At 42.5% G+C, this 23,360-nt stretch overlaps 1 protein-coding gene across 1 annotated transcript in view; it reads right to left on the minus strand.

Annotated features, from left to right (window-relative positions):
- Positions 1-300: 300 nt before the first annotated feature.
- The window catches only part of TRDMT1 (tRNA aspartic acid methyltransferase 1), a 62,897-nt gene continuing 39,837 nt past the window's right edge, over positions 301-23,360 (minus strand). The window contains exons 8-11 of the mRNA XM_075211911.1: positions 12,372-12,712; positions 9,732-9,789; positions 4,979-5,108; positions 301-521 (exon numbers count right to left, since the gene is read on the minus strand). Of these exons, the coding sequence (XP_075068012.1) occupies positions 415-521; positions 4,979-5,108; positions 9,732-9,789; positions 12,372-12,712 (636 nt within the window). The 3' untranslated portion in view covers positions 301-414. The remainder of the gene's footprint in view (positions 522-4,978; positions 5,109-9,731; positions 9,790-12,371; positions 12,713-23,360) is intronic.

Consider the following 23,360-nt stretch of genomic DNA (forward strand, 5'->3'; position numbering starts at 1 on the left):
TCATACTAATATCACACATAGCTCTACCCCTAGCATTGTCTTCATACTAATATCACACATAGATCTACCCCTAGCATTGTCTTCATACTAATATCCCACATAGATCTACCCCTAGCATTGTCTTCATACTAATATTACACATAGATCTACCACTAGCATTGTCTACATACTAATATCACACATAGATCTACCCCTAGAATTGTCTTCATACTAATATCACACATAGCTCTACCCCTAGCATTGTCTTAAGTAAATTATAGCCAAAATTGATTGCAAAATTAAAATAAAACAAAAAAATAATTCTTTTTTATTGTAAAATTTATTTAAATTCCATCAAATACGTATGCATGAAAAAAAAAAAAAAAAATACAATGCTGTGTCATTTGTTGAGCATTATTACCATATTTTATTATGTCAGTGCGACTGTAACAAAAGTGTGATGAGTTTAGCTACAACGTGTACATTTAGACTGTTCCCAAGCAGCCGATATTGTTGTTTAATTGTTATCTTTTCAGGAAAACCTAAAATGAAAGAAAAAATGTTGAGAAAAATGACGGTAGATTATCAGGATATTTTGTCTCCAGTAAAACTTAAACTTGATGTAACCTATCATTATAAACATCATGGAATCTATATGGTAAATGCATTCCCTGTACCGAATACATGTTTGGAGAACATGCTAATTACTATTTGACTGCAATCTTAACACCTAAGGAAACATATCCGGTGACTTTGCATCTGCGGTTTTTTAATGCTAGTGAATTGCATGTCACAAGCAAACGTATCCGACATGCATTTGTTATTGGTGCTTTTACTAGTGTTTATTCTATACTTCCCCAAATAAGACATGATGCATTCTGAAGACCACTAACCCTAAGAGAGCTACTGGAGAATTATCACAGCCAATAGGATTGCTCATTTAGATGTCTTTAGAAAAACCTCTGGACATGCGGCTTAATTAAAATTTTTCAAATATGATTCATGTTTGTGCATTTCAAGTTGAAGCTTGTTATTCGGTTCATTGAAACCCGTCAGATTCTGCACATTTTTAAATGTAAAGGGGAAACAAGTAAAAAATAAAATTAAATAGAGATACACATTTTAAAAAGGGCGATAATCCAGGACTATGGAGTACCAGTAACTTTGCTGAGCTATTTAAACACATCATCGTGTTACAGGCACATGTCATCCATAGATAGGCACTGATCAAGAGCGCTGACTTATGAATACTGTTGAAACATTAGAGTAAAGACACCCTAGACCCAGGCAAAATTGCAAAACTGTAGGTTGGTTCTTAGGTTTGCGGCTGGCTTTCTGCAATTACCTTTCCTTTATTAATTAGGTATTATTATTGATTTATGTAGCACAGACATCTCCCACTCTCTACAAAGGAAGCAGTAGTACATGGCAATTGTCAAAGATGACATACAATTTTAACATCTACACAGAGACTCAAAAAAATGAGAACCCAGCTCAGCTTACAATCTACAGGTAAAAAGGTATAGAAACAAGAGAGGGGGTTACCTTTATTAAACATTTTAAAAAGGAATAGCGAAGGTGTTGTCCATAACAGCCTATCAGATTCTAGCTATCAGTTTCTAGATACTAGATAATGAGAGCTAGAATCTGATTGGTTGCCATGAGTACTACCTCTACTTTTTTAGAAGATCTGAAAAATCTTCCTCAGAGTATGAATGTATACATGATTGTGGAGGGAACATTTCTAACAGATCAGATGAGTGAAGCGAGTTATGGGGTCATGTTATATGCCTGTCTAAAGAGATGTGTTTTAAGGGAGCGTTAAAGGCTTACAGACTCTGTAAAGGTCATTTATGAAGTGTAAAACCACCTCGCAAATGCTCTTTTGTGAAATCACATGCCTACATCTGCGGGGAGGGTGATGGTTTCTACAAGAGTTCAAAAGTGTCCTCCGGCCGAAAGGAAGAGATGGGCGGATTGAGGTTTCTCCTGGCTAAGTGAGCATTAGGCGCAACAATGTACCTACCTTTGAATTGAAGAACAGAACCAAGATTTATTTTTGTTGGTCATCATCATCATCACCATTTATTTATATGGTCCTGACTTTTAATGATAAAGGACGGGGCAGGGTACATTTAGAGGGGTGCTTCCTGCTTTGTAAGAGAGTACACAGCCTTTTCCTCCACAGAAAAGGGCTGAAATTCTCCCCAACTCTTGGAGATTGTGTTTCGTACCTTATACCTATAATGGGACGCACTCTGCAGCTTATACCTATAATGGGACGCACTCTGCACCTTATACCTATAATGGGACGCACTCTGCACCTTATACCTATAATGGGACGCACTCTGCACCTTATACCTATAATGGGACGCACTCTGCACCTTATACCTATAATGGGACGCACTCTGCACCTTATACCTATAATGGGACGCACTCTGCACCTTATACCTATAATGGGAGGCACTCTGCACCTTATACCTATAATGGGACGCACTCTGCACCTTATACCTATAATGGGACGCACTCTTCACCATATACCTATAATGGGACACACTCTGCACCTTATACCTATAATGGGAGGCACTCTTCACCATATACCTATAATGGGACACACTCTGCACCTTATACCTATAATGGGACGCACTCTGCACCTTATACCTATAATGGGACGCACTCTGCACCTTATACCTATAATGGGACGCACTCTGCACCTTATACCTATAATGGGACGCACTCTGCACCTTATACCTATAATGGGACGCACTCTGCACCTTATACCTATAATGGGAGGCACTCTGCACCTTATACCTATAATGGGACGCACTCTGCACCTTATACCTATAATGGGACGCACTCTTCACCATATACCTATAATGGGACACACTCTGCACCTTATACCTATAATGGGAGGCACTCTTCACCATATACCTATAATGGGACACACTCTGCACCTTATACCTATAATGGGACGCACTCTGCACCTTATACCTATAATGGGAGGCACTCTGCACCTTATACCTATAATGGGAGGCACTCTGCACCTTATACCTATAATGGGACGCACTCTGCACCTTATACCTATAATGGGACGCACTCTTCACCTTATACTTATACTGGGACGCACTCTTCACCATATACCTATAATGGGACGCACTCTGCACCTTATACCTATAATGGGAGGCACTCTGCACCTTATACCTATAATGGGACGCACTCTGCACCTTATACCTATAATGGGACGCACTCTGCACCTTATATCTATAATGGGACGCACTCTGCACCTTATACCTATAATGGGACGCACTCTTGAACTTATACCTATAATGGGAGGCACTCTGCACCTTATACCTATAATGGGACGCACTCTGCACCTTATACCTATAATGGGACGCACTCTTCACCTTATACTTATAATGGGACACACTCTTCACCTTATACCTATAATGGGAGGCACTCTGCACCTTATACCTATAATGGGATGCACTCTGCACCTTATACCTATAATGGGACACACTCTGCACCTTATACCTATAATGGGACGCACTCTGCACCTTATACCTATAATGGGACGCTCACTCTTCAAAATATTGAAACATACAAAAGTGACATGTAATAAAATCCCAATGTCCACTCTCAGGATATTTTTAAGCTATAAATTAAGTTAAATCGATCAGTATTTTAGGAGAAGATGGAACACCTTAAATTAATAAAGGTGTGAGTATATGGGATTTTGATGTGCCCTTTACCTGTTTCCACGCAGTGCATTTTCTGGACCATCCAATAACCAACAGAACTAAGTGCAGATAGTTTTTAAGGATGTCTTTCCAAAGACTGTGAAGTAGTCATGAAAGTAGAAAAGCACTAGGTGAAGATTTGGAGTTAGTAAATTACCTTTTTTATGTGTCTTGTGGCATAAAGGAGAGAGTTCCAGAGAATAGGTGCAGCACGAGAGAAATCCTAGAAGTGAGGTGATCAGAGAGGAGTGTGCTGAGCAGAGGTTTGGGAAAGTGCTTGGACACTAGAGAGGAGATATGAGGGAGTGCGACAATGTATACACAACTGTATCCTGTGCTTAATAGGCAGCCAGTGTTGTGAATGACAGAGAGGAGAGCTGGAGGAAAGGTGTATAAATCAAGCTGCAGAATTCCTAACAGATTGGAGTAGAGCCAGACTGTTCAGTGGTAGATCACAGAGGAGAGGATTACATTACTGTAGTAGGCATTTGTGTTCCTGTATGTGGTATGTAGCTTGGTGGAAGACAAGTAGCATCAGGCAGATGTTATTCCATGTGCACAGGGCCGGATTAAGGGAATGGAGGCCCCTGGGCTAAGGGGCCCTCCATTCCCCGCGAGGCCCCCAATGTGAGCCATCCGCCCCCCGCCAGGACCCCCCCAAGCACTTACCTGTCAGTGCAGTCCTCCGTCCCGGCGCGCTGTAAGCTCCTTACTGAGGAGATCTCGTGAGAGTTCAACTCTCGCGAGATATCCTCAGTAAGCAGACTACAGCGCGCCGGGACGGAGGACTGCACTGACAGTACTCAGCAGCATTGATCGGGCTGGGGGCACCCCCGCCCCCGACCGATCAATAATGCTGCTGAGGAGTTTGAAGGGCCCCCTGGATGCCCGAGGCCCCTGGGCTATAGCCCAGTTAGACCTCGGGTTAATCCGGCCCTGCATGTGCATCATAAAAAGAATCATACAGTCTAACTGTATCCGGTGTCTCAACAATAATTCAAGAAACATAATGCAAACTACACATATTAGTGTAAAAATATCTTCAATATTTAACGGACCCATCACCTAACAGAGTGGATGCAGCCATGTTGTGGTCTGAATGAATATTATGAGAACGCAGCCTATAATTTCACCAGGAACTAGTGACAGTTGTGTGTCATAGACTAAATATTCAACCTACAGAATAGCTGCCTCCGCTGTATGTAGGTGACTGTCCCATTACATTACATAACACTTTCTCTTTACTGTACTACTCCACATACCAAACGCTGGCTGGAATCCATGAAGGTTGGCGATTTCTCTTGGTGTGAAGTATCTCAGTTTTAGTGTGGACAGTTTAGCAAGTTTCTCCTCGTCAGGTAACATTTCCAATAATTGATACACTGAACTAATCTGCATCGAAATGTGAAAAATAAACAATTAACCAAAAGCCTATAAACACAAATCAATGGGTCAAGCTGGGTACACACTACAGAAATTTCGACCAACTTTTCTGCATACACACTAGCTTTGTTTAGGACGACAAAGGGAAGAGCGGACGTCCCTTTAGCGACTTTTTACAGCCATGTTGTCGTGAGCAATGACTGTAATTTCATACTCACTGTTGTGGATCGGTCGAAAGTTTATACACACTACACAGCGGAAACGAGATTGGACCGAAAATATTAAACGGTACGACCAACCAAAGGAGGCGATAATCGTCCAATTGGGCAGACTTCCGACCATCGCGTCACTGCACACACTGACCCGGCTTTTGAACGAGCGGTCGTATGTCAGCTGTTTGAGCCGACTATTGGATGAAAACAGTGTAGTGTATACCCAGCTTCAGACTACAAATGTAATATTTAATTTCATTGGATGGGGTAACTCTTAAGTGTTGTTAGATCTGGTTATATGTTAGAGAAGACGTAGCCAAATAGTAGATTGCAATCTGTCAGTAGATAACGTCATTAGTTTCCAAGTTGCTCCAACTCCCCCTATTGAAGTAAAACTTCTTTGGCGAAACCTAGTAAAATGTGTAATGGAAGTGACGTCATGCACGTTCACCTCGCACTTTGTCCATTTGTATCAGACGTGTTGAGCCTGTGTTCTACCACTAATGACCCGGCAAAACTGGCTCCCTCACATCCAGAGCAGTCAGTGGAGATGACTATTTTGTTTCCCAGCGGCTTACTGCCAGAGATTCAGGGCCAGAGACACCTGTCCTGACCGGGAGGCTCTAAATGCCCGAACTGGAACGGATCTCGGGTTCTTGCTGCCTCCATTAAACTTCTTCCTCGCAGCTGGAAACAACTGGAGAAGGGGAGGTGGTTTACCATGCTGCCACAAGAACTATTGGAAGAACCACTTCCTGGTCCTATACACTCCCAATGCACTCCGAGAAACCAGTCATTACTAGCTCTATAGCTTCCGGATCATCATGCATGATAATTCCCTATAGGGAAAATGCTCTCATAACAATACAGAACACCCCCTTCATCTGAATAACCCCTCTGGACCCCCAGGCCCCTGATCGCTGGCACTACAGGGCTGTAGCCCGCACCTCCCGCAAGTGCATCATCTACTAAACACCATGCACTCATACTCTTCAGGTCTGAGGAGTGGCCGAGCAATTACAAAGATGAGCTGCCCTCTTGAGCCATTCAGATAGCATATCAGAACTCACTTTGGAGCCCCCAGTGCACCACTCATTAAAATGTGCCCTCCCTGACTTGCACACCCACATACATATGTCTTCCCCAGACTTGTGCACCCACATGACTGTGCCCTCCCTGACTTGTGCACCCACATGACTGTGCCCTCCCTGACTTGTGCACTCACATGACTGTGCCCTCCCTTACTTGTGCACTCACATGACTGTGCGCTCCCTGACTTGTGCACCCACATGACTGTGCCCTCCCTGACTTGTGCGCCCACATACCTATGCCTTCCCCAGACTTGTGCACCCACATGACTGTGCCCTCCCTGACTTGTGCACCCACATACATATGTCTTCCCCAGACTTGTGCACCCACATGACTGTGCCCTCCCTGACTTGTGCACCCACATGACTGTGCGCTCCCTGACTTGTGCACCCACATGACTGTGCCCTCCCTGACTTGTGCACCCACATACATGTCTTCCTCAGACTTGTGCACCCACATGACTCTGCCCTCCCTGACTTGTGCACCCACAATACCTAAGCCCTCCCTGACTTGTGCACCCACATACCTATGCCCTCCCTGACTTGTGCACCTACATACCTATGCCCTCCCTGACTTGTGCACCCACATACCTATGACCTCCCTGACTTGTGCACCCACATACCTATGACCTCCCTGACTTGTGCACCTACATACCTATGCCCTCCCTGACTTGTGCACCCACATACCTATGACCTCCCTGACTTGTGCACCCACATACCTATGCCCTCCCTGACTTGTGCACCCACATACCTATGCTTCCCTGACTTGTGCACCCACATACCTATGACCTCCCTGACTTGTGCACCCACATACCTATGCCCTCCCTGACTTGTGCACCCACATACCTATGCCCTCCCTGACTTGTGCACCCACATACCTATGCCCTCCCTGACTTGTGCACCCACATACCTATGCCCTCCCTGACTTGTGCACTCACATACCTATGACCTCCCTGACTTGTGCACCCACATACCTATGACCTCCCTGACTTGTGCACCCACATACCTATGCCCTCCCTGACTTGTGCACCCACATACCTATGCCCTCCCTGACTTGTGCACCCACATACCTATGCCCTCCCTGACTTGTGCACCCACATACCTATGCTTCCCTGACTTGTGCACCCACATACCTGTGCCTTCTCCAGACTTGTAGGAAAATGCAAAGAAGTTCCACTTATAATGTGTGCTTGGCACACAAAGACTCCCATAGAGACAGCTGTATGCATGGTCTGACCACTTAATATCACACTGATGAAGAATGCAAGATTAAGTGCAACACAGGCTGTTTAAAGATATGAGCGAATACATTTTGCGTGGGACTTACTAGTATCAGCTTGGACTTTTTCACATACTTTCGTGGCGGGACTGGTGTGCAATTTGATTTATGTACCGTATCAAATACAGTCTAGATAGATGTCTGTGCTCTAACTATTGTTCCCACTAAACAATCTGGTCTTTACATTTTTGAACAGGGATACAAATGAATTTAATTCAGTAATGAGTTGGACTGTTAGATGTTTTAGTTTATATTGCATATGTATAAATTTAACTATTTATGTATTTTTCATATATTTTTATTGGATCAATTATAATTTAAAATGTAACAAGGAAATCACTGAATTTAGTATGGGCATATTAATATAAATATATATTATTTATGTAGAATCCATAAGAAGTGGCACTCACGGATTTCAAACCATGATAATATAAAAACTGGCCACCCCTGGGTTAGAGGAACAACATGCCTGCATAGATTTCACAATGACCAGGCAGATTAATAGGTTACCATTAAATGTATCCAGCCCAATAAGCAGACACAGTGTTCGTGAAAAATCCCAGAGACATTTTTTCCCACTTGGCTGAACATTCTACTCATCCACTTAATGAGAGCGCTATTGTCCAGAAGCAATAAGCCGTACAGCGACAGGGACAGGCCCTGGCTGCCAGCACGCCTCCTACATAACCCTGTCATATTTCAAACGCTTAGTACAGCCACTTTTGTCAATACGGTAAATGATCTTTACCAGCTGAACAGGCACTTCTACATCAAAAGGCTTCAAGCACCGAGACCCACTTACATCAGTACGGCACAACAATAGTTGTACTATAGAAACTGGGTTCTAATTTTCTCATAAAAAAGAGAGATGCATTAAAAAGATGTAGTTTATGCTACACTCCTGCTACAAAATTGCACAAGAATGTAGCCCTGGCCTTTAAACGTGAGCCAATCCCTTGCATCACACACCCGAGGGAAAACAATTGTGTATTAATTGTGGTGCAAATAACTCAGAGAACACCTACCATTAAAAGCATAATTGATCTCTATGGTAAATGCATTCTCTGTACCGAATAAACGCTTGATGCACATGGAATGCTGCATGTTCTGGTGCGTCCTAATCTTCCATGTGCACGGGGGAAGTGTTCACCATTTAATGTTTAATTATTTCATCATGCTAATATAATGATAATATTAATAGTAATGGGACCAACAAATAAATGTTCCTGTTATGCCCCCAGGTCACATTATGCCTCATAGTTGTGCCCCCAGTTCATATTATGCCACATAGTTTTGCCCCCAGTTCATATTATGACACACACTGTGCCCCCATTTCACATTATGCCCCATAGTTGTGCCCCCAGTTCACATTATGCCTCATAGTTGTGCCCCCAGTTCACATTATGCCTCATAGTTGTGCCCCCAGTTCACATTATGCCCCATAGTTGTGCCCCCAGTTCACATTATGCCCCATAGTTGTGCCCCCAGTTCACATTATGCCCCATAGTTGTGCCCCCAGTTCACATTATGCCCCATAGTTGTGCCCCCATTTCACATTTTGCCTCATAGTTGTGCCCCTGGTTCAACTTCAAACATATGTGCTCACAGCTTTCTTATGTGCTACTGACCTCTGGAGTCAGCACACACGTCTTTCGTTCCACACCAGGACCTGGGAGCTGCTTCACTAAAGCAGCCGAAGAGGACAGAAGTGGAGCTGCTGCGCATGTGAGACCGACTCTGTTTCGGCAATCTTCGGCTGCTTTAGTGAGGCAGCTGCAAAGCTCCGGCGTGCCAGATAAAACCCCTCCACATGCCACATCTGGTACACGTGCCGGAGGTTGCCAACCACTGCTCTAAACTGTGGAAAGTGAAAGAGGTTATACAACCCCTGTAACTATGATAGATGGGGCCCTTCCTACAGTTTGTGTGGCTATCTCTATGTTCTATGCCATGTAAATTACTGCACAGTACTACTTACTATACTACTGCCAGTGTCAGTAAACAATAACAATAATAACTGTAATATTACAGGTACTAAATAGGAAATACAAACCTCTACATCTGCTGCTGCCTGGAGAACTGAACCCGTTCCTTCCACATAATGCCCATATCTAAAGAAAAACAAAAGAAAGAAAACAAAGCAGAAGAATTTAAAACATTCAATAACGTATCTTATAATTTCTTATAACTAAGATGAACGGTCGAAGTGGAAACGTAGAAGTGGCGGTATGGAAATTTATCGGGAATGTAAGTAAATGGAATCTGATAGTTTACAATGAAGGCAGTAGGAGACAGGGGCTGGCTGGTAAATGTTAGCCCAGGGGCGAGACTTGTCTCGGCAGCCTATTAGGAGAATTTTAAAAAATGTAGGTAGCCCAGTGACCCAGCCCAAGGTAGCCCACTATGGGACGAGCCCAAGGGGCAAATGCCCCTCTGCCCAGCCAGGCATACCACCGTATACCACCCCACTTCCACCACTGACTGAGATAAAACATTCCAGAGCTACAGAATTCACTAGAGAAGAAACAAACAACATGGAATTTGATGGCAGAAAAGAGCTTATAAGTCTAATCAACCCACCCTGCTTTGTGTTTTTTCTTTTGGGGTGTTTTTTTTTTTAGTTTTTGTTTCTTTTTATGTTAATATTTTCTTTCGAAGCCTTTACAATAGCAATATGTTGTCCCATGCGTTCTTCAATCTTTTTACTGCACAAGTCCCCACCACAACTGCTGGAGACTATTCCATCTATTGCCCTTTCCTTACGTTAATGTAAAAGTGTAATCTCTTGTTTTAAAAATTCTCCTTTACAAAAATATGTCCTAATCTGCATTAATACTTTTAATATAAGTGAATATCACCCTAATCTTTTCTCTCTAAGCTATACATGTTCAGCTTTTGACGTCTTTCATTATTCGTTTTGATACACACTATTTTAGTAGCGGCGCATCTCTGAACTGCTTCTAGTGTATCAATGTCTTCTAGAAGAGAGGACCTCCATAACTGCACAACGTACTCCAGGTAAGGTCTAAGTGGCAGGAATCTTCCTCTTCCTGATATTAATATCTCTTTTTATACAACCAGGGATTCTACTGGTTCCTCCCACTGCTTTCTACACCGCTCGTTGTCCTTCATATCATTTCAAATTAAACCTCTAAGGTCCCTTTCTCCATCCTTCCTTCTCTCCTGCTGATGACATTACCTCACCATTAATTCTCTATACTGCTTTCAGATTTGTGTGTCCCACAGGTATTATTTCATAATTTGATTTATCAAATGTAAGTTCCCACACTTTAGTCCATTGTTCTATTTTCTCTAATTCACTCTGCATTAACCTTCTGGGATATCAATCCTGTTACAAATCAACTGCCAAAAGAAGTACCATGCCTTGTAAACCACATTTAATATCAATAATGAATAAATTATACAAAACAGGACCCTATTGGTTACCAGCTCATCATTGGAGCCAACACCATTGACTACAACATATGTCTTCAGTCCTTTAGCCAAAGCGTTATCCATTCCACTATGTTTGAATAAAAGCCAAGCATTTTCAGGTTCTGAATTCATTTTCTATGGGCATACCGTATGCAAGGCCTCGCTAAAATCTAATCTAATCTAAGCAATATCCACTTATCCATTCTGATCTATCAGCCTAGTTATAGAGCGAGAAAATCCAGTAGATTTGCTGGACATGAATCTTGTAATTTGTTTGATTATAAATATTCTATTTTTCAAAAGTGATTCCATTAATTGTCCTACTATTTATGTAAGACTCACAGGTCTATAGTTATCATAATCTTCCTGCTGCCCTTTATTGTGGTCTAATCAGCTAGAACTATACTTCTCAGCAGTGATTGGTTAAACAGTTTGGTTAATGGTGCTGCAAGCACTGGTTTGGTTGCGAAGAGTCAAAAACAAAGAGATATAAATGTGTTATCATTAAAGCTGCTTTACCAATCAGTACTTTTATTCACGTGCGCCATTCCCTCCATGGAGCAGGCAGGGCGGCTCCATGCAGCTGGTTTGCCCGGGACTGTGTGAGTTGAAGGACCGATCAGAAACCTCAGTCATGGACTTTGGTCTTCCCTCTTACATCCTCCCACTTCTTTGCCGCCATTTTAAAAGTGGTGAACTTAAAAGTTTTGCTAGTTCTATAATACAGAAATTGAGGAGCCCTGGGGAATATGACTGCACGGAGCCGCTCCTGGGTCTATGGGGATGGGAAGAAGCAAGTGAGCAAGATTTTTGCAATTAAGTGGTAATGCAGCTATAATATTAACCCCTTCATGTCTGTTTTTTTACCTTTCTACCAAACCAGTGGTTGCATTGACCAAACTGCTAACCAATCACTGCTTTAAGGTGGTTGGAGAATGGCAAATGTAGTTCCCTTACACGAAAAAGGCAATAGGGAAGATCACAGGTGCCCGCAACACCACAGCGCCATCACCCTGCTCGCCTCCGTTCTTATGCTCCTGTGCAAAGCTCTTCAGTTGACTTAATGGACTTAATTATTTATTTTGCTTTGGGTTTTAAGGTTTAAATACCCCAATATAGTCTTCTTTTGTCAGCACAGCTATTTTATTGGGTTATACTATCTCATTCTTAAAGCTACAAGCTAATTAAACAAGAGTTGGGGACTTTTTACTAAACACACAGACTTATGTCTATAAGTATAATTGTGATATACACTCACCCCTTTGTGAAGCAAGTCGATCTTCTACATGTGGGTTTAACAATGTCCAAAATTAAAGCATATCGCAGTAAGGACTTTGGGGGCAGAAGGTACTGGCTGATGGGAACATTCTCCTCCAGAAAGTCTTGAAGTGTTTGCACAGAGGAGTCATTGTCCTGACTGTGTTTCCTCTCTAGATCCTCAGCAGTTTCCAGCTTGTATAGAAAGGTCCCTTCTGGGCACTGTTTGCGGCTTACAAGACTCTTCTGATCTACATCTGTCTGCGAATTTCCATCCAAACATGGAGCAGAGCCGGAACGATTCAGTTCCGATGCCTTTGTTCTTGGAAAGTCTTCAAGTATCTAGCATTGAATAGAGTAAGAATATTTATTGCAGAATACCCATACAAATACAATCTGTTCAGGAAAAGAGAGTGTGAAGATGAAGCTATTACCATCATCATCATCATCTATTTATACAGCGCCAGCAAATTCCGTAGCACTTTACAATTGGGAACAAACACAGTAATAAAACAATATCGGGTAACACAGAGAGAGACATAGGTAGGTCCTGCTTGTAAGCTTACACGCTATGGGATAGCAGTAAGATTATTATTATTAAATGATAAACATTCGGGACATGACTCATCTTTGGACGCATGCTCAGAAACGGACTTTACGCCAGTGAACGCGAGGACATACAAGTCCTCTGTGAACGCACATAACACTTCCGACTGCCTACGATTTAAAGGGCGGAACGGGGGAGGGAAGGGTCATACACACATAGGCAGTGTACAGTAAGGGCGAGCCGAGGTCACGCACATTTGTCAGATTCAAGCTCTGCCCATCTCTGAGATACGTGTTTTTTAGCCGCATCACTTGCAACTGCAACAGGGCAGGTGCCAGTGGAGAGTGGTAGTGATGACGGACGTGTATGCACGCCAGGACATGTGTGTGCAATTAAGCAAACTGTAAACACGCATTTTATGTACAGTAGGCATTAAGAACATCCTGAAATATGTATTTCAAGTAAAAAGAAAAAAATAAATAAATGTATTTTTATTAATGATTTTAGTATTAACTATTTAATATTTTTTTCCATGCGTTCTGTTAGGACTTTACATTGCACATATGTATTGTGCGTATCCTCCAGAGTGTTGTCTGTCTGCATACGTCAAGTAACGTATAGGCAGTGTACTTATACCCGTATTCAAATGGAAACGTTTCTTGAGATCCTTTTGTACTTGAATTTGGCCGTACGTGATTGCAATTTACGTCCTATTTTAAGAAATGCAAATTGCATTCACTTTGCCTTCCTTGATGAATCAGGCCCTCAGCCATCATTTCCCAATTATGCTAAAAGTAAAAAGAAAACCTTTTGTATTTATGGGTCCTGTTTATTAGGCTTTTTCCGCATGGTTCAGGCCTTTTTAAGTAACACAGCTATCTAACAAAAGCCTTACGTGCATTAGGCCAAGTTTCGCATTAAATCGTAGTTCCCATAATTCTCAATAGGCACTGCGGTCTGGGCCAATTTAACAAGCTCCAAAAACCCTAGCATTTCGGGGCTTGACCTCGATGGCCAATGCCATCTGAAGATGCCATTAGGTGTTGTACCCTATGGGGGGAGCATCGCAGGAGGAGGGATCTTCGGATTCCTCTCCGCAGCCTTCCTGCTCTCTCCTCCGGTAACTATCGCTCATGCGCAGTAAAGAGTCTGGGTCAGAACCCGGAGTTGAGCGGTAAGGAAAGCCATCGTCGGGACAGCCTCCTATCGAACGCACGCTGTCCAAGGGATGATTGTTTAATAAACGCCCATGAAATATCATCCTTTATCATTGCGATAAGGGATGGCATTCAATAGGGGGCATATGTGGCTATTAATAAATAGGCCCCTAAGAAAATAAAAAGAACAGGGAATATTTCATGTAATAAGTTAAAAAGAAAGGGTGTTTTGCAGCAATGACAAAAAGTCATAAGACTTTCCTTCCAAGTATGGACATCACCCTGAGAGCCACTACATCTGCCCATCTGTCCTGGGACTCCCTGCATTACACAAATTACTGATATATGTGTGTAAACACTATTCCGGTATTATGCGGTGTCTAATGATGGATCTGTGTCTTGTTCTACGTATGTTCGTGCATCATTTAAGTAACAGACACAATAATGTACAGAATATAATAAAAAAAAAAAATAAAGCACTTCAATAAAATGAACGAGTTAATAACCTGGCAGAAGCACTGGAGAACTGCTTTGCCAGATATATTGTAGACCATGGTTTCATTATTTAGATCTACATCTAACACATTTGTAAATAGTACTACAGTATTACTTTATTAGATTTTACAGCTTATTTTTATTGTTATTCCATAACTATTTATGCCCTAGGTTCCTTATTTAAAAGTCTTTTTTTTTTCTCTCCCCCCTTGCCAACTCCAATCCTGGAAATAACTAGGACAACTCAGCCATGAATCAGGCTACCAAGCTAACCAACCCACTAATTCTCTTTTATTATGTACTTAACTACCATTACTGCAATTTTCATTCCTGTACAAATTACATGTATATGTATTTAACATTATGACATCCATTAAGCACTGCACAATCATGTTAAAGAGGATTAGAACTTCAATCTTTAATTGATAACATTGTCGACCGCAATCAACTTGTGTCCTATTTCACTAATTATACCCACAGCTATATAAAATCAAGCACAAATTATCTGCCGCCCCCATTATTCTGGAGGAAGCCTGTTCAGTATCGGCAAAAAACCTAAGAGAATTGGGCCCTGTACAATAAATAACCAGCTTTATTAGAACATCCAGGCAAGTCTCTGTACTTTTAAAATGTAAACTCACACATTGCAGGGCTAGGACCACCACAGAGTATGGGGGGAGGGAGATTGTTTACTCGGGCTACAAAGTACACCTACAATTGCACTCAGAGACAGGAACAGCGGGTTTTGTACATCACTCTGTTCTACTCCAACTTAACTGCAAGTTATTTATGTTTTTTTACATAGTAAATAAACAGCACTGTAACTAAGCACATATCTCACCAGTGGCGGATCCAGGGGGGGCGATCGGGGCATGCGCCCCCCCCTAGCAGGAAAAAGCTAGGTCCCAGCCGCCGATTAAAACGGGAGGGGCGGGGCTAAGCGCGAGCGGGGGGCGGGGCTAAATGTGGGCCAGCCAATCAGAGTGGTCCCAGCTGGCGACCACAACAGGAGAGGGCGGGGCCAATCGCGGGCGGAAGGCGGGGTTAACGCAGGCCAGCCAATCAAAGCAAAGGAGGGGCGTGATTATGCAAAATCGCCCCCCCTAAACATAAAGTCTAGATCCGCCCCTGTATCTCACTTACTTCATTCTCCACCAAACGGAAGCCAGACCGGTCAGAATCTACAAAGTCTCACTTAAGTGTCCCTAACAACTGAAAGTATTCTACCAAAAGCACAGTCTGCAAAGACCACAGTTCCTATAACAATCAAGTCCTTAATAACTCTAACTACATCTATATTTTAATGTTCACACCACGTTTATTTTGCTTACTTCCTCCTTTGGTTTCAATGGACCTCTTCTGCCACCCACTGAATGCACAATTCCTTGACCTCGTCTTCTCCTGCTCTCTGACCACAATCTTCTTTCCTTCAGCCTCGTCTGATGTCCCCACACACACACCGACACTTCAAAGCTCTTGACAGGGCCTTCTCACCTCTTTGTCTGTTTTACCCAGTTTCTTTATTAGTTTACTGTGTTTGTCCCCAATTGTAAAGCGCTATGGAATATGTTGGCGCTATATATATAAATGATGATAATGATGATGACGACGGCACAATCCACTTATCATCTTCACTTAAACTATTCCTTTTTCCTATACCTACCCAGGTCTGCTCTGACATGCTGTCTTCTTCTAGAACAACACACCCAATTTAGAGCCAGTCAAGGCAGCGTCAACCACCATACAGAGGTTTCCAAATACTCAAACCTCAACCGTGGCACACAAAATAAACATGCTACCTGCAAATGTGCTCCCGCATTGCTGCGCGCCACTGAAGGAAATTTTGTTCCAACACCGACATCCTTCATTATAAATTAATTATTTCATTTTACAACACTATCCTTTCAGTTGCAAGAAAACCTACCTCACTTCTCTAATATCCAACCAGTCTTCTAACCCGATGCCTTTTTGCAACTTTTAACATGCTTCTCTGCCCACCTATACCCTCCTTCCCCCTTCCTCCCACAAAGCCCATGCCTTTACCATTTGCTTCAAAGACAAAATCAACACCATGTGACAGGGTATCTCCTCATGGCAGATGTCGCACGTTCCCCACATCTTCTACTTCATTCCCCAGGAGCCAGAGATGAAGCCTTTGCACGCACCATATCCTCTCACTTTACAATCTGCCACCTCCACTCTGTTCCCTCTCAGCCTCCCTTCTACTACTTCTGTCTCACTGCATACACACCTCTAACTGACCTCTTCATCCTGTCTCTCTACACTGGCACAATTACATTTTAAATATGCATTCATCTCTTCTACAATTCAAAAGAAACAACAACAACAACAACAACATCAACATCATCATCTACTCTGGTTCATATGACCCTCTGCTACCTTACCAGTGTGTACCATTCTATGGTACTCAGGAATACCTAACTGGATTTTATTATTATGTTACTATTTATGTATTTGTTTAGCTATTGATATTATCTCCAGACTTATTATATTACTGTAATCAACTTTGTACTGCAAGTTTGCCATTTTTTAATCACCTTGACCCATGCAGGTGTGGCCAAACATATTGGCAGCCTTGCAATTCTTTCAACTAACTGACAATTTCCTCTACAAATAAATTGAAATGAACAACATTATTTGGTCTCCACAATTGTTTATCTGTTAATATTACATAACCTTTGTTTGTTTAATCTGAATTTAATTATAAATATACCTTTAAAAGAGAAAATTAAAAGCAATAGCATTGGCGAAATTATTGACAGCTTAGACTTCCTTCCAATAGCGATGGACAGGCTTCCTGCACCTCTCTACTGGCAGCTTGGCCCACTCTTCTTGTGCAAACTGCTCCAGTCCTACCAGATGTGAAGAGTGCCAACTCCCAACTACGGTTTTCAGGTCTCTTTAGAGGTGTTCTATGGAGTTATCAAGAACTGAGGGATCTGGACTTGTTTCTGGCCACTTCCGAACACCCTAACGTCTTGTCGTAAACCGTTTCTGGGTGATTTTTGTAGTGTGTTTGGGGTCATTGCCTTGCTGTAAGACCCATGACCTTTGATGGAAACCCAGCTTTCCAACACTGGGTGCAACATTGCACTCCAAAATGGCCTGGTAATCTCCAGAGTTTATGATGCCATGCAAGACACTCAATGCCAGATGAAGCCATCCCAAAACATCACTGAACCCCTTTCTTGTTTGACTGTAGGGTAGGTATTTTTTCTTTGAAAGCTTCATTTTGCTTTCTGCAAAACTAGGTATGATGTGCTTTATCAAACAGCTCTAATTTGGTCTCATCTGTCCACAGGACAGTACCCCAAAAGGAATTTGACTTGTTCAGATGTGTTTTGGCAAACACCAGTCTGGCTTTCTCATGTCTCTCGGCAGTGGTGTCTTCCTTGGCCTCTCTATATATAACCCCCTTTTATTGAGTTGGCGACGGATAGTGGAAGCAAAAACTTTGTACACTGTGCCTGAAGGTCAGCTTGAATCTATCTGTCTGGCAGTAGATCGGTGTGCATTCCCCACGTTCGAACAATCCTGTGCTGCAATCTACAAACACGTTTTCTTTGGCGGCCACTTCCAGGGAGGTTGGCTACTGTGCCATAGACCATAAACTTCCCAATAACATTAAGTACAGTGGAAATAGGAACATTAAGGTCTCTGGAGATTGATTGTAGCCTTGAGATTGTCCATGCTTGGCTACAATCTTCTGTCTGACCTCCTCAGGAAAATTCCCTGGGTTTCTTTCTTTTCTCTATGCTCTTTGCAGTACACACAGCGACACAACACAGAAGACTGAGTCCTTTTCTCTATTCAAGTTGCTTATAGAGCGATTTGTATATTGCAGCCACCTGCTACTTACCTCAGGCGAATTTAGTTCCAAACTGTAGAAGAATCACCTGATTGAAATATACTTATTTCCAACTACTTCTAAAAAGGTGCCAGTAATTTTGTCTGACCCATTTAAGGATTTCTGTGACAAATTTACTGCTTTTTGTGATTTATTCCAAAATATACATATGTATATTTTTAAACTTCAAAAGCATTCTGGAAGAAATGGTGCATTATTAGAAGATACTGCAAGGGTGCCAACATTTTTTGGCAAGACTAAATTATACATGGTGTGCCCCGCAGCTCTCCCATACATCACATTGCTATGTCTGCAGGCTTCTTTTTCAAACATCATCATCATCAACATTTATTTATATAGCGCCAGCAAATTCCGTAGCGCTTTACAATTGGGAACAAACATTAATAAAACAATACTGGGTAATACATACAGACAGAGAGGTAAGAGAACCCTGCTCGCAAGCTTACAATCTATAGGACAATGGGAGTTTGAAACCCAAGGGCATGTGCTACATCATATTGCACACTGGACCAGCTAGAAATGCAAAGGTAAAAGTACTGAGTGGGCTGTGTGTGTGGCAATGTTGGTCAGAGGGTTGTTGTCTTGTGTTAGCTGTGTAGAGGGTGGTAATAGAATAACCTAGGGAGATTAAGATGGCGGTTGAGGGATATCATAACCTTGCCTGAAGAGGTGGGTTTTCAGAGAATGCTTGAAGGTTTGAAGACTAGAGGAAAGTCTTACTGTGCGAGGGAGGGAATTCTACAAAGTGGGTGCAGCCCGAAAAAAGTCCTGTAACCGAGAATGGAGGGATGTGATGAGAGTGGAAGAGAGACGCAGATCTTGTGCAGAACGGAGGTGTCGAGTTGGGAGATATTTTGAGACAAGTGAGGAAATGTATGCCTGTGCAATTTTGTTGACAGCCTTGTATGTTAGAAGTAGAGATGGTCACTGACCCCCGTGTTTTGGTTTTGGATTCGGTTTTGGATCTGGATTACCGTCGTGTTTTGGTTTTGGTTTTGCAAAACCGCCATTGCGTGTTTTGGTTTTGGTTTTGTTTTGCTATTTTTTTGGAAAATCCATGTTTTTGGGCCTAAATTAACCCAATTTAGTGCTCCAACTGTTTTAGAGACAAGTAATCTAATTGTTGAGGTAATAAATCATCCAAAAAAACAGTTTAATTCTTCGTTGGTAGGCCTATTCTACACACAAAACAGATTGTCTTCCTCTCCATCTATGCATATTGGCAATGCAGCCATCGTCTTTGAATGTATATTACACCCTACACTTATAGTTAAATATGTAAAGAAATGGAAAAAGCCAGTTTGGTTTCTGTCTCTCAAGGCCCCCCTCCACTTGTATAAAATACCAAAAAATTCAGCCATTATAGACTGTACAATATTAATTGACATGGAGAAAGCCAGTTTGGTTTCTGTCTCTCAAGGCCCCCCTCCACTTGTATAAAATACCAAAAAATTCAGCCATTATAGACTGTACAATATTAATTGACATGGAGAAAGCCAGTTTGGTTTCTGTCTCTCTAGGCCCCCCTCCACTTGTATAAAATACTAAAAAATTCAGCCATTATAGACTGTACAATATTAATTGACATGGAGAAAGACAGTTTGGGGTCACTCTGTCTCTCTAGGCCCCCTCCACTTGTATAAAATACCAAAAAATTCAGCCATTATAGACTGTACAATATTAATTGACATGGAAAAAGCCAGTTTGGTTTCTGTCTCTCTAGGCCCCCCTCCACTTGTATAAAATACCCAAAAATTCAGCCATTATAGACTGTACAATATTATGAAAAATGGACAAAGCCAGTTTAGGGTCACTCTGTCTATGACACCCTACCCTTAAGGATAAATTGCCCTAACAGCAGCCTTTCAAGATGGTATGTGATATGGAAATGCCACAAGTCCCTTTCCTCTTTGGGGGTAGATTGCACCCTACACTTACATAGAAAGTTTTAAAAAGATGTTATCGGCATCATCTTCAGCTTAATCCTCACCCTCATCAGTGTGTACGTCATCATCACAGACTATCAATTCATCGCCGCTTGAATCCGCCATTAGAGAACAGTCAGTGCTTGGATGTCTTGGATGGTGAAGGCCTTCCTCGTGGAAGATGTAGTTCATTTTTATAAACATCATTTTCTCCACATTTTTGGGAAGTAACCTTCTACGGCGATCACTGACTAAGTTCCCTGCTGTGCTGAACACTCGTTCAGAGTACACACTGGAGGGTGGGCAGCTTAGGTATTGCAAAGCAAGTTTGTACATGGGTTTCCAAATGGCCTGCTTTTCTTCCCAGTAAGGAAAGGGACTGTCTGACATTTCCATATCAACTACCTCTTGAAAGTAATCCTCCACCATCCTTTGCATGTTTATACTCATATTGGATGGAGTTATGGGCAAAGTGACACATTTTTTAGAAAAATCCTTCAAACCAGCCCAGATGTTAAATTGTTCTGGTCTGCCCCCTGTGTCTTCCCTGCTTCTTTTTTGGAAATTTAATTTTTTACGAGCAACAGCTTGAGAAAGTGAAGGAGGACACGTCGTCAAGCCGAGGCCCAGTTCAGCGGCCAACTTGCTGAGCAATAGCTCCTTGCAAAAGTTCACATCTCGCTCATTTACAAGTAAAGACTCAATGTAGGTTTTAAACCTTGGATCAAGCACAGTGGCCAAAACGTACTGATCCGAGTTCAAGATCTTAATAACTCGAGGATCATTGTGAAGCGAATTAAGTACTTGATCGACAAGGCCAACATACTTTGCTGAATTGCTTGCTTTCAGCTCCTCCTTCATTTTCTCAAGCTGCTTTTCCAATAGTCTAATTAAAGGAATGACTTGGCTCAAACTAGCAGAGTCAGCACTGACCTCACATGTCACAACTTCAAATGGTTTCAGCACCTTGCACAGCACTGAAAGGATTCCCCACTGTGCAAGAGTGAAATACATCCCCCCTCCTTTCCCAATGTCATGACTTGTGCAATATGCTTGGATGGCTTTGCGCTGTTCCTCCATCCTCTGAAGCATGTACAGGGTGGAATTCCACCGAGTTACCACCTCTTGCTTAAGTTGGTGGCAGGGCAAGTTAAACTGCTCTTGAAGCTGCTGTAATCTCCTACATGCTGTGGCTGAATGCCTGAAATGGCCTGAAATTTTACGGGTCACCGAAAGCATCTCCTGCACCTCACGGTTATTTCGTAGGAAGCTCTGCACCACCAAGTTGATGGTGTGAGCAAAACAGGGAATATGTTGGAAATCACCCAGCTGTAATGCTCGCACTATATTGTTGGCGTTATCTGAAATGACATACCCTGGGGAGAGTCCGAGTGGTATAAGCCATGCATCAATCACATCTCTCAGTTTGCGTAACAAATTGTCAGCCGTATGCCTGTTAGTGAAGCCGGTGATACAAAGAGTGGCCTGCCTGTGACAAATGTTACGTAGTGGTGTACATGCTGCTGCTGTTCCTGCTGGTGAAGGTGAATGACCAACCCAGTGGGCTGTCACAGTCATATAGTCTTTGGTTTGGCCACTTCCACTTGTCCACATATCTGTGGTTAAGTGAACAGTGGGCAGAATGGCATTTTTCAGCGCAATCTCTACATTTTTACACACTTTTTGGTATAGTTGTGGAATAGCTTTACGGGAGAAATGGTGTCGCGATGGAATTCTGTAACGCGGACACAAAACCTCAATTAACTGTGAAAAACCAGCTGCGTTTATTGTGGAGATTGGACGCAGATCTAACACTAACATTGCAGCCATGGCGTCTGTAATTCGCTTGGCGACTGGGTGACTGCTGTCATATTTGCTTCCCCTCGCAAATGATTGTTTCACAGTTAATTGCTGAAATGTAGGACTGCTCATTTTATTCACCTGCCTCTGGGATGACGATTCACCCCCAGCAGCAGCAACAGCAGCAGCAGGACTAACGCTTTCTTCAGAGGAATCAATAATAGTGCCGGAGTCATCCAGCCTTAAGTGGGATGCCGGGCTAACTCCGAGCGCTACTGAGGATATTGATGAGGATGGTGTGGTGGGTGTATTTTGTAGCCGTCGGTATGTCGGTGAGCGGAGGGTCTTAGCTGATGAGGGAGTGCTTGTATTCTTTTGGGAAGAACTTTCAGCTTTTCCCAACACTTTGCCATGAACTCTCGTTAAATGGCGTAACATAGACGAGGTTCCAAGATGGTTAAGGTCCCTCCCTCGACTGACTGTGGCTTCACATACACTACAAATGGCTATACAATTGTTGTCTGGATTTGGGTAGAAATAATTCCACACATAAGAAGTGGATTTTTTTGTTTTATGCCCAGGCATGACAATGGCCTTTTTCTTGTCACGTGCCAGAACTGCTGCCACTGGTGCAGGACTTACACAAACAACCTCATCCTCATCAACATCCTCATTAGCGCCCTCGTCGCCTACACAAATCTCCCCCTCATCCTCTTCTAATTCCAAAGTGGCATCCTCAATTTGGGTATCACCGGCTACACTCGGGCTATTAAGGCACACATCAGCAGAATGCTCACGATTAGACATCCCACTGTTGGATGGACTCTCCACAGGGATTGTTGTCATTTGTGAATCAGAGCAAATATTCTCCTGTAATGCCTCACTGTTATCTTGCAGCTCGGCTTTGACGCGTAACAGTAGTTGTGCACCAATTGTAGGCTGGGTAACTTTTTGGGATCTGCCACTAATAGCCAAAGGTGAAGGCCTCATTCTCTCTTTGCCACTGCGTGTGTAGAATGGCATGCTTGCAATTTTTTTTTTATCGTCACTTAACTTTTGCTCAGTTACACTTCTTTTTCGCTTCAATACAGTAAATTTTTTTTTGGTTTTTGTTTTTTGCACTAATTTGAAAACACTCTGTTGTTTGACATCGCCTTGGCCAGATGACGTACTGGGA

This window comes from Mixophyes fleayi, chromosome 5 (genome assembly GCF_038048845.1).
Source record: "Mixophyes fleayi isolate aMixFle1 chromosome 5, aMixFle1.hap1, whole genome shotgun sequence".
Classification (NCBI taxonomy): Eukaryota; Metazoa; Chordata; class Amphibia; order Anura; family Limnodynastidae; genus Mixophyes; species Mixophyes fleayi.